An 18,647-nucleotide genomic window follows, 5' to 3' on the forward strand; every position below is an offset into this window, starting at 1 on the left:
GGCATGCAGTGTATTACAGTTTCAGTTTCAGTAGCTCAAGGAGGCGTCACTGCGTTCGGACAAATCCATATACGCTACACCACATCTGCCAAGCAGATGCCTGACCAGCAGCGTAACCCAACACGCTTATATTAGTCAGGCCTTGAGAGTGTATTACAACACTGTGGTAATGAAGGAATACAGCTGTGTCCACCCTTCAAGGAAGATGGTTACATGCGCTGCATGATTGTCGTCAGTTGTTGACTTAGGTGTTGAGCCAAGTGCCCGATGTGGATGAATGACACTTTGAACTGGCAGTCAGATATGTGGGCCTACTGTTGGAGCAAACAAACACTGGCTGGCATTGCTAGCTGTTGACTGACTGACTGATAGTTGTCATGTCATGACAACCAGGACTCTATATTTCCAGTGTGTTGATCAGTAGTGACAGGCTGCGTCACTGCTCGCGTCATGGGGTTTCTGTTCCGTGTTTAAACACGTCCTCTCTGTCTGTCTGTCTCTCTCTCTATTTCTCTCTCTCTCTTTCTCTCTCTCTATTTCTCTCTCTCTCTCTATTTCTCTGTCTCTCTCTCTCTCTCTACTTAACTTCTGTTTCTATCTCTCTCTCTCTCTATTTCTATTTCTCTATTTCTATTTCTCTATTTCTATTTTCTCTCTCTCTTTCTATTTCTCTCTCTCTCTCTATTTCTATTTCTCTCCATCTCTCTCTTTCTGTTTTTTTTTCTCTCTCTCCCTCTCTCTCTCTATTTCTATTTCTCTCTCTATTTCTATTTCTCTCTCTCTCTTTCTTTCTATTTCTCTCTCTCTCTCTCTCTCTCTCTCTCTCTCTCTCTCTCTCTCTCTCTTTGTCGCGATCGAAGTAACATTTCAACCGACCAGCCGCAAACCGCGTTCATTTTTGAATAAAGACCCGAAAGACACAGAGACAGAAAGAACGCCTCCGATAGTCATGAAGAGATGAACACTGTTCCACATGCACTCAGTCACTTTCACACCGTTTCTCAGAGGCGATGATGATACAGGCCCTGGTTGACTGCTAACAACACTCCGCTGAAAAGAGAGGGGAGTGGAGTTGAAAGAAAAGAGGGGTGGTGGAGAGAGAGAGAGAGTGTGTGTGTGTGTTGGGGGCGGGGGGAGGGTGAGGGTGGAAGGGGGTGGGGGGGTGAGGGTGAGGAAAAGGAAGACGAACCCACACCCTGTTCTCAGCAGTTGGTAGTTATGAATAATACCAGGCCCCTGCACTGAGAACTATCCCCTCTATACTAGTACTAGTTTGTGTTAGCAACAACACAAAACAAAGTTCCACGCCTCAAAAATCAAAAACCCAACAACAACAACAACAAAAAACCCCGAAATGTACACGTGCCTGTCCAATAAGTCATTCGTCTCGCGCGGAAATGCACACCGCCTCACAAGACCTGAAGATCTTGTTCCCCCAACCCCCGCCCCCCTTCCCCTCAGTCGAATGAAGAAGGAAGGTCATACCAGTTCATTCAAGTGACGCGTCAGTAGTGCTCTTTAAAAAAAAAAAAAAAAAAAAAAAAAAAGTAATATACAAAAAATCCTTTGAAAATCCCCTCGGCGAGAAGAGAACCGTATTCATATATATCTGTGTGATTCAGTCAGTCAGCCCTGTGTGGGGCCTCCCTAGGGGGCCGGGCGTGAAAATGACTCAGCCTGTATGGACTGTTTGTGTATATTTCGTTTCGGTCCGATAATTTCATTGGGATTTTTTTTTCTTTTTTTTTGGGGGGGGGTGGGGGGGTGAGGGGGGATGTGAGGGGAGGGGGGGCGTTGAGGAGAGAGGTGTGAGGATTTAATAAGGTGTGTGTGTGTGTGAGAGAGAGAGAGAGAGAGAGAGAGACTCGAGGGAGGTTCGATTTCAGTGCCTGTTTTATGAAGTAGGCGTTAAAGCTTGTGTGTATGTGTGTGTGTGGGGTGGGGTGGGGTGGGGGGGCGGGAGTGGAGTGGGGAGGGAGGGGGAGGGTTACGTGTGTGTGTGTGCCCGAACATCTCTCTGTCCCTCTCTCTCTCTCCCTCTCTCTCCCTCTCCCCTCTCTCCCCTCGCCCTCCCTCTCTCCCCCCCTCTCTCTCTCCACCCTATCTCCCTCTCTCTCTCTCTCTCCTTCTTTTCCTCTTTCTCCATCTCTCTCTCTCTCCCTCTCTCTTTCTTTCTCTCCCTTCTCCCTCTTTCTCCCCCCCTCTTCCTCTCTCTCTCCCCCTCTCTCCCTCTCTCTCCCCCCCCCCTCTCTCTCTCACTCTCTCTCCTGTATGCCAGGGGAAATGATTTCACCGGTGGAAGTGTGCGATGGAGTTCGGGCGCGGGGACGGGGTGGGGTGGGGAGGAATTTTGACATCAAAATGCGTGACAAGAATATGCATGTGTGCGTGGTATATATATATATATACAGGACTTTGTCGGTATAGTATAGGGAAGTAAGTGAGGAGGGTGATACTGTCTGCCAGCACCTGTTGTAGCCAGTCTGCCAGCCTGTTGTTTTAATGAGTGTCCCGAAACGGTGAAAAGAGAGAGAGTGGGAGGGGAGGGGTGGGAAGAGGGAGGGGGGGTGAGGGGAGTGAGGGGGGTGCCAGCACCACCAGCACCACTAACCATCTCTCAGTGGGAAATTCTATGGGGGTAAAAAAAAAAGGGGGGGGGGGGGGGGTGGGGGGGCTGGTGTACAGTGGTATAGAGGCAGGATGGGCTTGTGTGAAAGAAAATCTCGAAGTGTTGCAACATCCATGTGTGATTTGCAGTGTGTATGTGTGTGTGTGTGTGTGTGTGTGTGTGTGTGTGCTGATTCTGTGAACGTGTGACCCCCATACACCCCAAGGACCACCCCCTTACACACACACACACACACACACACACACACAATACACACACACACGTACAACACACACACACACACACACACACACACAGCTACCTCTTTACCTCTTCACCCACCCCACCCTTAAAAAAATAACGAAGGAGAGAAAAAAAAAAGAAGAAAAAAGAAAGACAATCAGAAAGAAAGACGAACCCCAAACTAACGCTGTCGTGTGTTGTCTCTTGCTGCACGTGCTCCAGGCGGGATGAAGCAGTTCGAAGCCGAGTACCCCGAGCTGTGCTGGAACTCCAGGAAGCTGGAGATGCCTGGCCGCCTGCTGTGCAGCCCCACCAACGACACCATCGAGCCGGAGATCGAGACCGCCACTGCCTCCAAAGTCCTGCCATTTCTCTACCTCGGTCAGTCCGGGCCTTCCTTCATTCATTGTCCGTCTGTTTGTCTTGTCTGCGTGTGTGTGTGTGTGTGTGTGTGTGTGTGTGTTTGTGTTGATGTGTGTGTGTGTGTGGAAGGGGGGGGGGGGGTTGTGTGTGTGTGTGTGTGTGTGTGTGTGTGTGTGTGTGTGTGTGTTTCCCTGTTTGTATATTTGTGGGTCTATTTTGTTTGTTGTTGTTTTGTGAGTTTTTTTGTTTGTTTGTTGTTGTTTTTTGGCATATTTTGTTTTTGTGTTTTCTTGTTTGTTTGTTTGAGGAGTGCGAGAGGGGTGGGGGACGGGGGCCAGGAGGGGGTGGGGGGGGCTCAGTTTTTGTCAGTCTCTGTCCCTCTGTCTCTTCTCTTCTCTCACTCCCTCTCTGTCTCCCTCTCTGTCTCTGTCTCTGTCTATGTCCCTGTCTCTCTCTCTCTCTTGGAAATCTAAAAGTACATTTTCACACACCGTTTCCCCTTTTGACATCATGACGCGCCATAACATTGTCACACACACTCACACACACACACACACACACACACACACACACACACACACACACACACAAAGTGAACGTGAACGACATACACGGCATACAGTACATACATCATACACACTGAACCAACACACACACACACACACGCGGTGTTGGTGTATGTGGTTATCATAGTATGAGTCATTGCTGACGACATCTCATTTAGCTAGGCGGGCGCACAGTGTGTGGTGGTTCTTTCAATGTGTATTATGGGCGTTTCACAACTTGGACTGTCATGTGCACAGGGAGATGAGTATAAATCGTCTCCCGCTGTCTTCCGTGTCTGTCTGTCTGTCTCAGTCTCTTTCTCGGTCTCTCTTTGTATTTTACTCTCTCTTTATCACACACGCACACACACACACACACACACACACACACACACACACACACACACACACACACACATTCACACACACACACACACATATTCACACACACACACACACGCGCGCGCGCGCGCGAACGCACATCTACGCGCGCATGAGAAAGAGACAGACAGACAGATATTGAGAAAGCCAGAGAGAGAGAGAGAGAAGGGCAAGTGTGGGGAGAGAGAGACAGAGACAGACAGAGAGAGAGAGGTGTGCATGCGTTTGACCATAGTGAAAATCTAACAAGTGTGAACCAATATTTTACACGAACACACACACATCCATATGATATGTTTTTATCATTTCTGGATAATAAAAAAACAACAACAAAACACACACACACACAGACACACAAATCAAAATAAAGGAAGCAGTGGTAATAAATGATATTACTCATCAATGGGTTTTTACTCGTCTTTTGTTTTTTCCTTAAATGCCACATCCTTGTCACTTATTGAATAATTGTATTTTATCAGGAAAACAAACATGGTTTTTTTTAAAAGTGGTTTTAAAAAAATACAGAAAAGTTAACGCAGAAAAACAACTATGGACTCATATCACAATTGGCCAATATGGTGGAAAAATAGAAATAGATAATTGAACAAAGAAACAAAGAAAGAATACGTAAAGGATAAAAGAAAGTGAATGAAAATTTATGCTAACATTTTAAATATTCGTCATTGTCACCACCATTCACACTGTACGCACAGATACAAACTTTGTAATGAAATATCCTACAGTGCATATTAAGGGAATATAATAATCATTCTACTGCTTTTCTTTTGAAGTAAATGTAGATAATTTATTGTTGTTGCCGTTTATCTGCTGTTGTTTGTTTGTTTGTTTTTTAATGTTGTGTGTGTGTGTGTGTGTGTGCGTGCGTGCGTGCGAGTGTGTGTGTGTGTGTGTGTGTGTTTTCTGGGGGGTTGGTTTCGTTTGTTGTTGGTGGTGGTGGTTTCTTATGTTTATTCAATTTATTTGTGTAAGTGGCATTTTTGGTGGTGATGAAAATGATTTCAACCTATTTGTGACCCTATAAAAAAAATTTAATTAAAAAACAAAACAAAAAACGGTCCAAACATCATTCTGTATATTGTCTTTTTCTCTTATCAAATAAAAAGAAAGAAAAGAAAAGAAAAAAGTAATTGTAATAAAGTTAAAGAACACACACACACACACACACACACACACACACACACACACACGACTCCACTCCACAACAGCTGACCTCTCTGTCACTAACAAACTCACACACGTGGTTACTTCAAAGCCGTTCCTCGCGGCCCCTAGTGGGGACGGACGTGTAGCTGTCGTGACGTCAGGGTTATTACGTTCAGCCAGCCGTGACGCGTGACGTGTTGTGTGTGTGTGTGTGTGTGTGTGTGTGCACAGGTAACGAACGTGACGCCGCCGAACTGGAACGCTTGCGACGTCACAACATCACCTACGTCCTCAACGTCACGGCGCACGTGCCTCATTACTGGCACGCGCACGGCATTCGATACAAGCGTATTCCGGCCTCCGACAGCGCCCAGCAGAACCTGAAGCAATACTTCGAGGAAGCCATAGAGTTTATCGGTAAGGATTCCATGTGCTTCTCTCTCTGTCTCTGTCTCTGTCTCTCTCTCTCTGTCTCTCTCTCTCTCTCTCTCTCTCTCTCTCTCTCTCTCTCTCTCTCTCTCCGGGGTCTGTTTCTGTCTGTGTGTATGTCTGTCTGTCTGTCTGTCTGTCTCTCTGTCTCTCTCTCTCTCTCTCTCTCTCTCTCTCTCTCTCTCTCTCTCCGGGGTCTGTTTCTGTCTGTGTGTATGTGTGTCTGTCTGTCTGTCTGTCTGTCTGTCTGTCTGTCTGTCTCTCTCTCTCTCTGTCTCTCTCTGTCTCTGTCTCTCTCTCTCTCTCTCTCTCTCTCTGTCTCTGTCTCTCTCTCTCCGGGGTCTGTTTCTGTCTGTGTGTATGTGTGTCTGTCTTAGATGTCTGTCTCAAACTGCCTGTGTTTTTCAGTCACTGTCTGTTTGTCTGTCTATCTGTCTGTGTCTCCCCGCCCTCCCCCCTCTCTCTTTGTCTTGTTTATTATTTTCTTCTCAAATGTGTTTTTCTGACACCCTTTCATGAGGGGCAATGGCCTATATGAATAAACCATTCATTCATTCATTCTTTCGCTCTCTCTCTCTCTCTCTCTCTCTCTCTCTCTCTCTCTCTCTCTCCCTCGCTCGCTGTCTGGCCTGACAGTGAGTATTATTTTTTTTTATAGTTATAACAGCCATTTTTCAGCAGTTTTTCACCCATCTTTTTTTTCTGCCCCCACCCCTCCCTCCTCCCTTCCCTCCCCACCACAACCCTCGTGTGTTTGTTTGGTTGTGTGGTATTCGTTCCATTGTTCACAATCTCGCTCTGTCCAGTGTGTATTAACTTTTCACCCATCCTTTTTTTTCTTGCGCATTTCCCTCCCTTTTGTTTGTTTGTGTGTGTGTGTGTGTGATTCGTTCCGTTGTTGGCGATGTGGCTCTGTCCACCGCAGTATTTACTTTGCCCATTCTCTCCCCACGAGTCCTGTGGGTGTGGTAATTCCCCAGTTGTTGTTTCGGGGCATGGTGATTAGGAAGCGATGACGACTTTGTGACAAGAGAGGCGACAGCAACGGGAAAGAGAAGAGAAGAGAGAGAAATCGGAGCGAGGCAATTCATGAACACATTCTTTCATTGAAAGCGGAGACGTAATAATAGGAGACTGCAGGGACAAGGCGATGACACAATTGTGGCTGTTTATTGCACGGACAGCGCAGCCTGCCGTTACCGCTACCCAGCTGGCGACACCGGCCATGCGTGTCAGTCAGTAATTCTCTCCCTTGCGTCCCCTCCCTCCCCCCCCCGTACCCCCCCCCAACACACACACACTCCCACCCTCGCCCCCTGTCCCCTCGTTGTGTGTGTGTGTGTGTGTGTGTGTGTGTGTGTGTGTGTTGCCCTCTCCCTTCTGTTTCTCTTTAACCCTCTCTCTCTCTCTTTTTTCCCTCCCCCCTCCCTTCTCCACTTCCAGCCTACTCTCCTCGTTATGTCATTGGCATTCATGCATGATTGAAATCGCGTTCAACCACATCCACTCCTACACACACACACACACACACACACACACACACACACACACACACACACACACACACACACATGAGAGAAAGAGACAGTGGGAGAATCGCTTTAAGCTAATTAACAGTGTCTCTTTAACCCCCACCTCCCCCCTACCCCTTCCCTCCTCCCGCTCCACTCTCTCTCTCTCTCCCTCCCACCGCTGACTACCGAAATCACCACCACCCCTCGCCGTCAGCCTAGTGGTCGTGACGTCACAGTGGTGAGTCAGATGGGGTCGCCAAGGGTCAGGGCTCTGTGTGTAGTCCTTTTTTTTGGATATGCTAATTTATGCAAAAGAAGGCGATAATGAGGGACTGAATGAACTTTGGGCCGTTGTTGTGGAACAAGCTGTTTCCCCCATTATGGCTGTTCGGCTCGGGCCCGTCGCACAGCTGTGTGGCAGGGGAAGGGTTAACTGGGATGATTTGTAAATCCTTTTTGGCCATTTGAAGCCTGTCCCTCTCTGTCTGTCTGTCTTTCTCAGTCTCTATCTTTCCGTTTCTCGATCAACTACCCCTCCTCCCCCCATCTCTGTCTCTCTCCTCCGCTTCTATCCTCCCTCCCCCCATCTCTGTCTCTCTCCTCCGCTTCTATCCTCCCTCCCCCCATCTCTGTCTCTCTCCTCCGCTTCTGTCCTCCCTCCCCCCATCTCTCTCCCTGTCTCTCTCTCTCTCAGTTTATCTTTCTGTCTGTCGGTCTATCACCACCCTCTCTCTCTCTCCTTTTCTATCTTTCTCTCCCCCCCCCCCCCCATCTCTCTCTCTGTCTCTCTCTAGCCACACCCCCCTCACCCCCCCCCCACTCTCTCTTTCTCTTCTTCAATTGAGATGAAAGTGTTAAACTGAGAGGAGACGTTGTCCAAAGAAAAGGAATGGTTTAATCGTTTCTGCCAATTCTTCTACTTCCGTCTGTATCTTGAAGGAACCGTTTTGGACAATTCATCCCTTTCCATGCACGTTCTAACCGAACCTGTGTTTGTCTCTAGTGTATGTGTGTGTGTGTGTGTGGGGGGGGGGGTGAGTATGTCAGAGAGAGAGAGAGAGAGATCCCAGATAGGCCCTTTGCCAACCTTTGCCGGTAAAAGTCGTTTGGCTTCATGGTTGATTTGCTATCTGAGCAACCTGTCTGTTTGTACAGACAACTCGGGAGGGGGGAGGGGGGGGGGAAGAAAAGAAAAAAAAAGAAGAAGGAAAAAAAAAAGAATTGTGGGTGGGTGGTCAAAAGTGAATAATCTCCCCTCTATCAAATGTCGTGTTCATATCTTCTCTGCATCATTCCACTTGACAGCTGCTAATGGTAATTGTTCATGTTGTTGTTGTTGCTTTTGTTTGTTTTGGTGGTGGACTTTTTTTTGACTCACTTGTGTAAACAAAGTGAGTCTATGTTTTAACCCGGTGTTCGGTTGTCTGTGTGTGTGTGTGTGTGTGTGTGTGTGTGTGTGTGTGTGTGTGTGTCCGTGTGTCTGTGTGTCCGTGGTAAACTTTAACATTGACATTTTCTCTGCAAATACTTTGTCAGTTGACACCAAATTTGGCATAAAAATAGGAAAAATTCAGTACTTTCCAGTCATCTTGTTTAAAACAATATTGCACCTCTGGGATGGGCACAAAAAAATAAAAAAAGAAGCCTAATTATATGCAAACTGCATTTACTGTTATATTTGTATTTTTTGTATTCTCTAAACTTGGCACTTTGACCTCTTATTCTGACACAACAACTAGAGGAGTCATTATTATCATTTTTTGTTCAAACAGGAACTTCTTTTGCTAAGCATGGAATTTTTATTTATTTTGCAAACGTTTTGGTGCAGATAGTAAAAAAGGGAAATTACTCTGTAATTAATGCTAGGGGACGTAATTTATCACAAGTGAGTCTTGAAGGCCTTGCCTCTCTTTGTTTATTCTACTGATATTGATACTCTTGCGAAAATGAAACAGAAAAATGTCTAGAAGAAGAAGAAGAACACCACCACCAACAACAAGAATGATAATAATGATGACGATGATGAGAATTGGCCAGAAAACACTGTAATCACATCTCTACAACAGCATGCGTGGCCTATAGTGGTTGTAACCTTTGCTCAGTAGTAAACCTTGAGGTTCCTGGTTTGAGTTCAAATACACAGGACGGCGTGTTTATCTTTTTACTTATCTACTTATTTTTTTATTCTGATCCTTTGTCCGTTTTTTTAATATTATTTCCACACTTGAAAAAAAGAAGTAATATTTTTATATCATTCAATGGAGACGACAGTAACTAATCAACAAGGTCAGGTTTTTTAAGGCAAAAGAATCATTGCAACAACAACAACGACGACAAGAAAAAGCAACGAAACAAACAGAAAGAGAAGAAAAGCTTAAGAAGTAAAAGAAATGATGGAAAGAAAGAAAGAGAACAGAAAGGAAGAAAGAAAAAAAGTCAGAAAAAAGTAAGTCGAGAAGGTGCGTTGTTGTTTGTTTGTTTTTCTTTGTGAGAACGTATCACCACGTGTGTGAGGCCTCAACGCCGTACCAATATAGCATCCTCACCCCCTTCACCCCCCTACCACTACCTCCTCCTCCTCTCCACCCCTCTAACTACCCCATCATCCCTCTCCCCTCCCCCCTCTCACCCCCACACACCTACCCGGCCTCCCGGCCCTCCCCACCTACGCATGTTTGGCTCTCGGGACCAACCTGTGTGCGGAACAGGATCGCTTCTGGTACCTCACCTTACCTTACCTCCCCCTGACAGCCCCCCATCCTCCCCTCCCCCCTCTCTCCCTGCAGGTACAAAACAGTGACTCAGACGCACGCGCTTGTCTTGTGTTGCCATAGGAACGTGCTGGTTGCTCGCGGTGTATCCCCGTCTCTGTCTCTGTCTCTGTCTCTCTCTCTCTTAGTCCTAGAGAGGCAGGCTTTGCCTTTCTGGAGGGAGGGGCGGTTTTATTTGGATTAATATCATTTCTCGCTCTGTGTGTGTGTGTGTGTGTGTGTGTGTGAGAGAGAGAGAGAGAGAGAAATGTGTACTGATGTGTGGGGAGAAGGGGGGGGTGGGGTGGAAAGACTACCTTAGAGGGGGCGTGGCTCTCTACCTGGTAGGGAGAGAACGGCTGGAGGAAGGATGTGGGTGAGAGGAAGGGAGGGAAAGGTATTGTATGGGGGATGGAGGGGGAGGGGGGGGGGACAAAGCCAGTTGAAAGGGCTGTGAGAAAGTCGTTGTCGTGAACAGCATCAGTGACTGTGACAATGGTTTGCTGGGCTTCGTCTTCTTCTTCTTCTTCTTTTTTTTCTTCTTTTTTTTCTTCTTCTCACTTTGCATTTTCACTGTCAGTAATTATTTTCTTCTCCTCCTAGACTGGGATTTGTCCTCTTTGTTCAATTCAAAGTCAATTTCAGGGGTAAAGTGTGTGTGTGTGTGTGTGTGTGTGTGTGTGTGTTGTTGTTGTTGTTGTTGTTGTTGTTGCTGTTGTTGCTGTTGCTTTTCTGTTCTTTCTTCTTTTTTTTTATAACTTTTTCTTTTTATTGTTTAATTCCTCATGAGAAAATAAAATAACAGCAATATAAAACTTACCACCCGGAGCTATCAAAACTCACAATTCAACGTTCAACAACAGCTCCTTAATTAACTGATTGTCGCCCCTGCTTTGGCTTTCATCTCTCTGCCGCCAATACGAACCAACAACCATCAACCAACCAACCAGCCAGCCAACTAGCCAACCAACCAACCAATCAACACCAACCACCGCCGTCACCGCCCTTTCACCCGTTCCCTCCGCCCCCCCTACCTGCCGCCCACCCCCCATCCCCAGCCCGGTAGCAGTGTAGAGGGGGTTAAAAGGTAAAACAGGTGTTGAGGGCCGTGAGTCATACGTGTGCAGCATGTGTGTGTGTGTGTGTGTGTGTGTGTGTGTGTGTGTGTGTGTATTGGAAGGGGGATGGAGGAGTTAGGGGGACGGGGTGTTACTGTTTTTTTCTTTTTTTTAATTCTTTTCTCTCAACGCCATGGTTGGTTTGCGAGTGTGGAGTGATGACTTACTGAAGTAAGTTGCCCGTGAAAAATTCAGCCTTAAAAAAAAATCTGTCAAAGAACATTTCCGTTTATGGTGGTAACTGTATCGCCTATTGTCTCGCATATAACATAGCTCTCTCTCTCTCTTTCTTTCTCTGTCTTTCTCTCTCTCTGTCTCTGTCTCTCTCCTCTCTCTCTGTCTCTGTCTCTCTCCTCTCTCTCTTTCTTTCTCTCTCTTTCTCTCTCTCTCTGTCTCTCTCCTCTCTCTCTCTCTCTGTTTCGCTTGATCTGATCCGTGTCAGTTGAAAACTCATTTCGTACCCAAGTTAATAATTATGATAAAAGAAACCCCTTCAAGGTTCCTGTTTAACATATATACAGTTCTCTTCTGCAGCTCGAAAATCAAGAGATGATATGATGATCGAAAGAAGCAGTTACGGTGTTTTTTTGTTGTTGTTTTTTTAAAGATAATCCTATAGGAAGAGTGGTTGAGCCGTTTTCTTTCGTTCATCCCAAAATCTGTAAATCTGTCGTTTGTAATTTGCCTAAAACAAAATTTAAAAAAAAAGCTTTTGAATAAGGAATTGCTGCTCACTTGCTGATTTGAGTATGCACGTAAACAAAACTGGAAAGTGACAACATTGATTAAGTCAGTACGTTCATTATACCTACAGTGTTATCCACAACTGGTTTACATACCGCATAAACGTTTTCTGGCCATGTCTGCATTCCGCGGTCTGCCCTTTGGCTGTGAAACATGAGACTTGTTCCTGCTTCATAGAACTTCATGTTTAATCAATGACTTTTAACGATCCTTAGTGTTCATAGTATCCCCTTTATGTCTTGGTCTTTTTTGTGCTTTATTGATGGCTCAAAAAGGCACACACCTTGCCACATTATGTAAATATGGTAAGTGTTACGTAGCCAACGGCACGCTTTACTGTAGGCTGACATGCAAGTGGATTCTTTGGTTTGTGGGGCTGTGTTCATACAGTTGGTACTGGAAAAGTAATCATCGTTACCGCGGACAGACTGTGAACAAGGACAAAGCACACTCACACACACAAAAGGCGTTGTCTGTGACTCAGTCGTTACCGTTGTTATCACTGACTATGCTGTCAGCGTGGCACAGGTGAAACAATCGTTATGTTTTCCGCGTTGGTCCTCGTCTTTCTTTGGTGTTGAACATTGTGACACGCCTCTTCCAGATGTGTGTGTGTGTGTGTGTGTGTGTGTGTGTGTGTGTGTGTGTGTGTGTGATATCAGGCTACCTGTACTTCACTCCTCTTCAGACGGAATATTAATCCCCCTCCCCCCAACCCCCGTCACACACACCCCACCCCCTTTCTTCTCCCTGCCCCACCCCCCCCACCCCTTTTCCATCACAGTCATCAGTGTCACACTCACTGCACAAAGTGGAGGGGTGGTGGGGGAGAAGAAGAGTGAGGGGGGTTCAGGGGGGCGTCACTGAGAACTCCTCCTCCACCCCCACCCCACACACACACACCCACACACACACCTCCTCTCCCGCCCCTTCGACTCTTGCATAAACTCTGACAAGCGGTTCGTGACCAATCATGGTACCACCATCTGGCCTGACCGTGAGTCATGTCACTGCTATGGTACTGACGACTTGAAACACCGCCTGCCCCCCACCTCCTTTCCCATTCGTCCCCCCACCCTCCTCCTCCGCCCCCCAACCTCCTCTCAGTCCCGGCGCCATCGCTCATCGCAGCACGTGCTCATTAGACTATGCATTGTGTGGGGCTGGCCAATGGACGCGCGCCGTTGCCAATGATGGCAGTGACGGCGGTGTATTCATGCGCGCTGCAGGCTTGCTCATTGGGACTGCAGGCTCATTCATGACTCGATGTGGAATGAGTCAGTGAGCAGAGGGGGGGTTAAAGGTCAAGATGAAACAGCTCATGTCAGCTGTGAACTTTTTTTTCTGGTTTTCTGGTTCTAACAGGAAAAAAAAAATCAGTGCAGGGTTTTATGAGATTGAAAGGCCTGCCGGTTGAAAAATAACGTGGAAGAATCAGATATTCCATGAGATTGGTTTGTCTGTTTTTTTCTCTTTCCGACTTATGGAATTACAAAGTGTTCGTTAAAAAAAAAAAGAAAAAAAAAAAAGAAAAAAGAGAAAGAAACCAAAAGATGGAAGGAAAGAGTTGTGTCTTTATAACCTGTGCATGCTTTCATAGATACATTAACTTTCACATCTTCTCAACGACAAAGATTCAACAAGAAAAGAGAGATTTTTTTTTTTAAGTCATCGCTTCCCTGTGACACCAAGATGCACTTTTTTTTTCATCACAACATGAGTCAGAAGTTCACACATAACTCCGCTCTGAAGCTGGAAACAAAGTCTGTGCCAAACAAAATAGGCTTGACGCAAACCGAGACCACTTTTGTTTGTGGGTGTGGTGGTCACTTCCGATAGCCAACAACAGAATGAAGGAATGAATCAGTCAGTTGTTCTCTCTCTGTCCATCTGTCTCCCAGTCATCGGTCTGTCTGCACTTTGTGCTGTCTGTCCAAGAGAATGAATCAATCAGTCTCTCTCTCTTTCTGTGTGTGTGTTTGTGTGTGTGTGTGTGTGTGTGTGTGTGTGTGTGTGTGTGTGTGTTTCTGTCTGTCTGTCTGTCTCTCTCTGTGTTCGTCTGTCCATCTGTCTATCTTCTCTTTATCTGTGTTTCCCCTTCATGAGGGGCTCAGTCCTAAAATGAATAAGCCATCTGAATTTGAATCTCTCTCACTCTCTGTCTCTGTCCCCGAGTCTCTCTTTCTCCCCCCCCCCTCTCTGTCTCCGTCTGTCTTTATCTGTGTCTTTCCCTCTCTCCTTGTCTCTCTGTGCCTGTCTGTTCACCACCACCCTCTCTCTCTGTGCCTGTCTGTTCACCACCACCCTCTCTCTCTGTGCCTGTCTGTTCACCACCACCCTCTCTGTGTGTGCCTGTCTGTTCACCACCACCCTCTCTCTCTGTGCCTGTCTGTTCACCACCACCCTCTCTGTGTGTGCCTGTCTGTTCACCACCACCCTCTCTGTGTGTGCAGACGAAGCCCGACAGAGTGGCGCCAGCGTGCTGATTCACTGTCACGCGGGCGTGTCCCGATCGGCCACCATCACCATCGCCTACATCCTCAAGCACACCAAGATGGCCATGAGCGACGCCTACAAGTACGTCAAGAGCAAACGCGGCATCATCTCGCCCAACTTCAACTTCCTGGGCCAGCTGCTGGAGTACGAGCAGGACCTGAACCAGGGGACCTCCCTCCGAGTCATGTGCCCCCGCCTGCTGGAGGCGGACCACACCGTGTGACAAACACTGCTGGCGTCTTCTCTGGGCCTGCTGGGGCTTCTGCTGGTGGCCGTCCTGCTGCTCTTCCCTCCGGACCACTTGTGGCACGTGTTCCTGGTCTAGTCACGCTCTGGGAACACTGGGCTAGTCTGTGGGACACGCCGGGCCCGGGGTGTGTCACCAGGAGATGAGGGTTGCCTTACAACAAGCAGCAGAGTCTTTGAGATCCCGAGAACGGCCGTCGTCGGTGTTTTAAACCAGGACCGGTCTGGGATGATGCTGACGGGGCGGCCTTTTAGCAGAGCCGTGTCTGGGACTTTGGTGTTGGGCTGGAAAGGAGTCCTTTTGCTGCCGGATGGCCGCAGCTACACCAGAAGATGTTTATTTCCCCAGAATCAGGCCAGGCAGCTATGGGACTGTCGACAGCTCCCGACGAGAAGATGCCAGTGGTGTTTTAGTTTCTCTTCCCCAGTTTCCTCAGCATTAGACGTTTAAGCTGAAGACCGTTTGTATACCTCTTTTGAAATGGTTTATTTATTGACTTATATTGACTGGAGTGCTTGGTTTGGATGGCCTTTATTCAGCGATACAGCGCCACCCTGCAGGCAGGGAAGGAAGGGGGACTACCCTTGGTGCTAATGCTGACTGTTTTCTTCTCTCTTTTTTTTCAAACAACCGTTGCCTCATTAGCAATATGATGTTGTCACAGTGCAGTGGAGACGTGTGGACCCCAGGCACCCAGTGGTGACCATCCCTCACGGACACTTCCCCACCGCCATGTTGTCTGCATTTTCAGACGTTGATCTCACCATTACCGGATTGTCCACTTGAAAGCAGGGTACACACGTCCCTTGATGTATCACGTTCTGACCCTCTGACTCCGCTTCAGCCAGCAGCATCCCTGACGACGAAGACCCTGCTGTGTGAGTGCGGACTGAGCAAGGATGCTGGCCTCGCCACGCTGCAGCGATGCCAAGTGTCTCTGAAGCCATTCCGACTGTTTCCTGACGAAACTCCGCCATCAGATCAGCCTTAATTCATTCAAAGACGACGCTGCTGCCCTACAGGCTAGGGTGTCGCCCGGTACTCTTGTGTGTTCCGACGGCTGTTTTCTCCAGTATGTGGAAACAGATATATATATATATATATACATTACACAGACACCCACCCTTGCCCCCATTTGGGAGTTGGGAGAAGGTCCTGATAACCAGAAACCAGGTTCGTGACTGTTTGTTCCTCGCCTTCACCACCACAAGAAGCGTCGTGATTCACTAGTTGGATTAATTTGTCTCAGGAATCTCTTGAATGACTTGCAAGACCACCACTCATATGTTTACCCTATGTTATTGTCGTAATGTTGTTTGTCTTCTGATTTGGTGCTGACTACATCTTTATGTGGAGAGAGTTCACAACTACTCAACAAAGAGACACAAGCAAAGTCAGTTGTTTCCGTTATTCTCTTTTTGATTCTTAAACGTACATAGGCTCCGTCTAACGTGAGTGAATGATTCAAATTACATCGTGATGTGTATACATGTGTTAAGTATCTATTTTTCTAAGAGGTGTGAATGTTACTTTTTAAGGTGAGAAAGTTATTTATTCATTTTTATATTCTCTGTCGGTTTAGTCGTAGACTAAGATCATGACTACACTGCAATTTTATTAAAAGACAGGGAAATGAATGAGTTCCTTAAAGACCATCAAAATCATGTGTCCAGATTTTTGTCATCTGTATCGAAAGCATGTTGTGGATCCTATGTTCCTCTCACCAAAAACAAATGAAAGCTGGGATGAAATAATTCTAACTCAACGCACCTGTTTTAGCAAGGTTAACATTAACTGTTAGTACAGTTTGACAACGATGTACTTCGTGTTTATCCAGTTGTGTTCATTAACAATGATTTTTATAATTAACATCAGTAACAACAGGACTCTGACATATCCCAGTTTCAAACGATTAGAATGCTGTATTGCTTGCCTGTCATTTTGTGCCCTGACTGACAGAGAAGACAAGGAAGACATACTTTTTTAAGGCAGCCAAAGCATAGTGTTTTAGTACCATCACTGATGGTTTGCGGAACAACAGTTTACATTCCGTGAACTTTGCGCGCGCGCGCGTTTGCGTGTGTGTGTGTGTGTGTGTGTGTGTGTGTGTGTGTGTGTGTGTGTGTTGTGTTCTTTACCCACATGGCCTATGTGCAGATGTGGAGTCTATTATTATATCAGTTCGCTGTTATCTGCCTTTGTTATGACTTGTCATATGTATATTTTTTGTATCTTGGAGACCCACACAGTGCATGATATAGTGATGTACGTGCGTGTGGAGTGTTGTGCATTACAGTGCTTGGTCCTAATCATTGTCCATATCACGTGCCGTGTACATTCTGGATCACTTTGCATCCCGTGCCTTGTAACCCCACCTTGCTGTCTCTGTCTCTCTCTCTCTCTCTTCTATTTCCCTGTCTGTCTGTTCGTCTATCTATCTGTCTGTCTGTCTATCCCCTCCCTCTCCCGCACCCCCCCCCCCTCTCTCTCTCTCTCTCTCTCTCTCTGTCAAACAGAGTCTGTGAATAGTCATGAGAGTGCAATATTCTGCGATATTATATATTTTTTCTGTGTGTTTGTGTGCTCTCTTTTTTCTCTCTCTGTTTCTCTTTCCTTATCTATCTACCTATCTGTTTGTCAATATCTCTTTCTGTGTATCTCTGGAAAGCCATTCTTTCAACCTTGATTCCGAATAGGACGGGGTATTTCTATTCGACACATAACATGAACAACTGGTCTTTGTCCACAACTGATATCTTAGGCATGCCTATATCTTTGAGTTGTCTTGTACTTGTCGTGAAGAGCTGCAGAAGTAAGCATTTCTCTGTAGGACATAGTTGAACCGTCTAGAGACGAAACTCCAAACAACAATGATACAAACAGTGATTTTATCGCAGTTGTTATATGAAAATCGATGGGAGATGCCAGATACTTTCCAGTGTTTGGTGATATAGAGCAATTATCATCAAGGGAGGTCTGGAACCACGAGTTCCCGATAAAACGACGATGTTTCCTTCGCTCACGATCCCAGATACTAGCCCTTTGTCAATAGGCTAAACGTTGAAACATTCTGAAGTGAAGAGAAAAAAGAGTTCTGCTTCAGGACTGGTTCTTTGAGCACATGCCTTCCCCCAACACGGTGTTCCATTCCTGTGAACGGCACTCCTTTCGATAGGCTGACCAGATGTCATTCATTCACACTCCTGTCCTTTTATGCTCCCGAACAATGATGAAAAATAGATGGGTTTTTTTGCTTTTTTTTTTTTTTTAGCCCTTTCTACCTCTGAAACCGGAAAGCATTTGGTCTTGGTCTGATTCCAGACTTAGGCTCAGTGTTATTTACGTGGTACCTCTGTTTTGCAGAGTTTCAGAGTATGATTTGTTGGTCGTAGTTTTCACATACTGGGGTGAGTATTCCAGTTTGGTGATATCTCAAACAGGGTAGGGGAAGAAGGGGTTCGTTTGGCACTCGCGTATGCATGTTGAAAGTTTCAAAAACGCCTCTGATTGGCAATGCGGTCATTTTAAGTGTACACACACACACACACACACACACACACACACACACAGAGGACACATGACATGAAACTGCTACCGTTCTTGAAAGATAGCCTCCTTCTACACTGTAGAAGTTTTGTTTTGACTGTTCAGAGTTTATTCTTTTGGTTTATTAATTTTGAAGATCGGTTAAACAATTCCAGAACTCTTCATTCGTCTCAATGAGTGACGATGACATGAAATGGCCCATCTAAGACCATCACCATTCTGCCTTACAGAACCAGTCGCCGTAATAACAGGGAGCGGAAATACAAAAACAAACCAAAAAAAAGAAAGAAGTACATGACAGAAAGAAGTCTGCCAAACACCTGTATTTAACAGAATTGACCACCTGCTTTTTTTTTGCTTTTTTTTTTTTCTTTTTTTTTTTCACTTGTGACCAATCAAACAACCCCTCTATGCAGAAGTGACAATGACCAGGTGTGTTTTGGTTGTCATGCGCATCGGCTGCCAGGATACACGCGCCTTCCGGTCAGGTTTGTGTTTA

The 18,647-nt window shown here is 46.2% G+C and overlaps 1 protein-coding gene across 1 annotated transcript in view; it reads left to right on the top strand.

Annotated features, from left to right (window-relative positions):
* The window catches only part of LOC143281120 (dual specificity protein phosphatase 10-like), a 30,710-nt gene extending 12,272 nt beyond the window's left edge, over nt 1-18,438 (top strand). The window contains exons 2-4 of the mRNA XM_076586099.1: nt 3,074-3,232; nt 5,536-5,721; nt 14,313-18,438. Coding sequence (XP_076442214.1) covers nt 3,074-3,232; nt 5,536-5,721; nt 14,313-14,578 — 611 coding nt within the window. The 3' untranslated portion in view covers nt 14,579-18,438. The remainder of the gene's footprint in view (nt 1-3,073; nt 3,233-5,535; nt 5,722-14,312) is intronic.
* The last annotated feature ends 209 nt before the right edge of the window (nt 18,439-18,647 follow it).

This window comes from Babylonia areolata, chromosome 4 (assembly GCF_041734735.1).
Source record: "Babylonia areolata isolate BAREFJ2019XMU chromosome 4, ASM4173473v1, whole genome shotgun sequence".
Classification (NCBI taxonomy): Eukaryota; Metazoa; Mollusca; class Gastropoda; order Neogastropoda; family Buccinidae; genus Babylonia; species Babylonia areolata.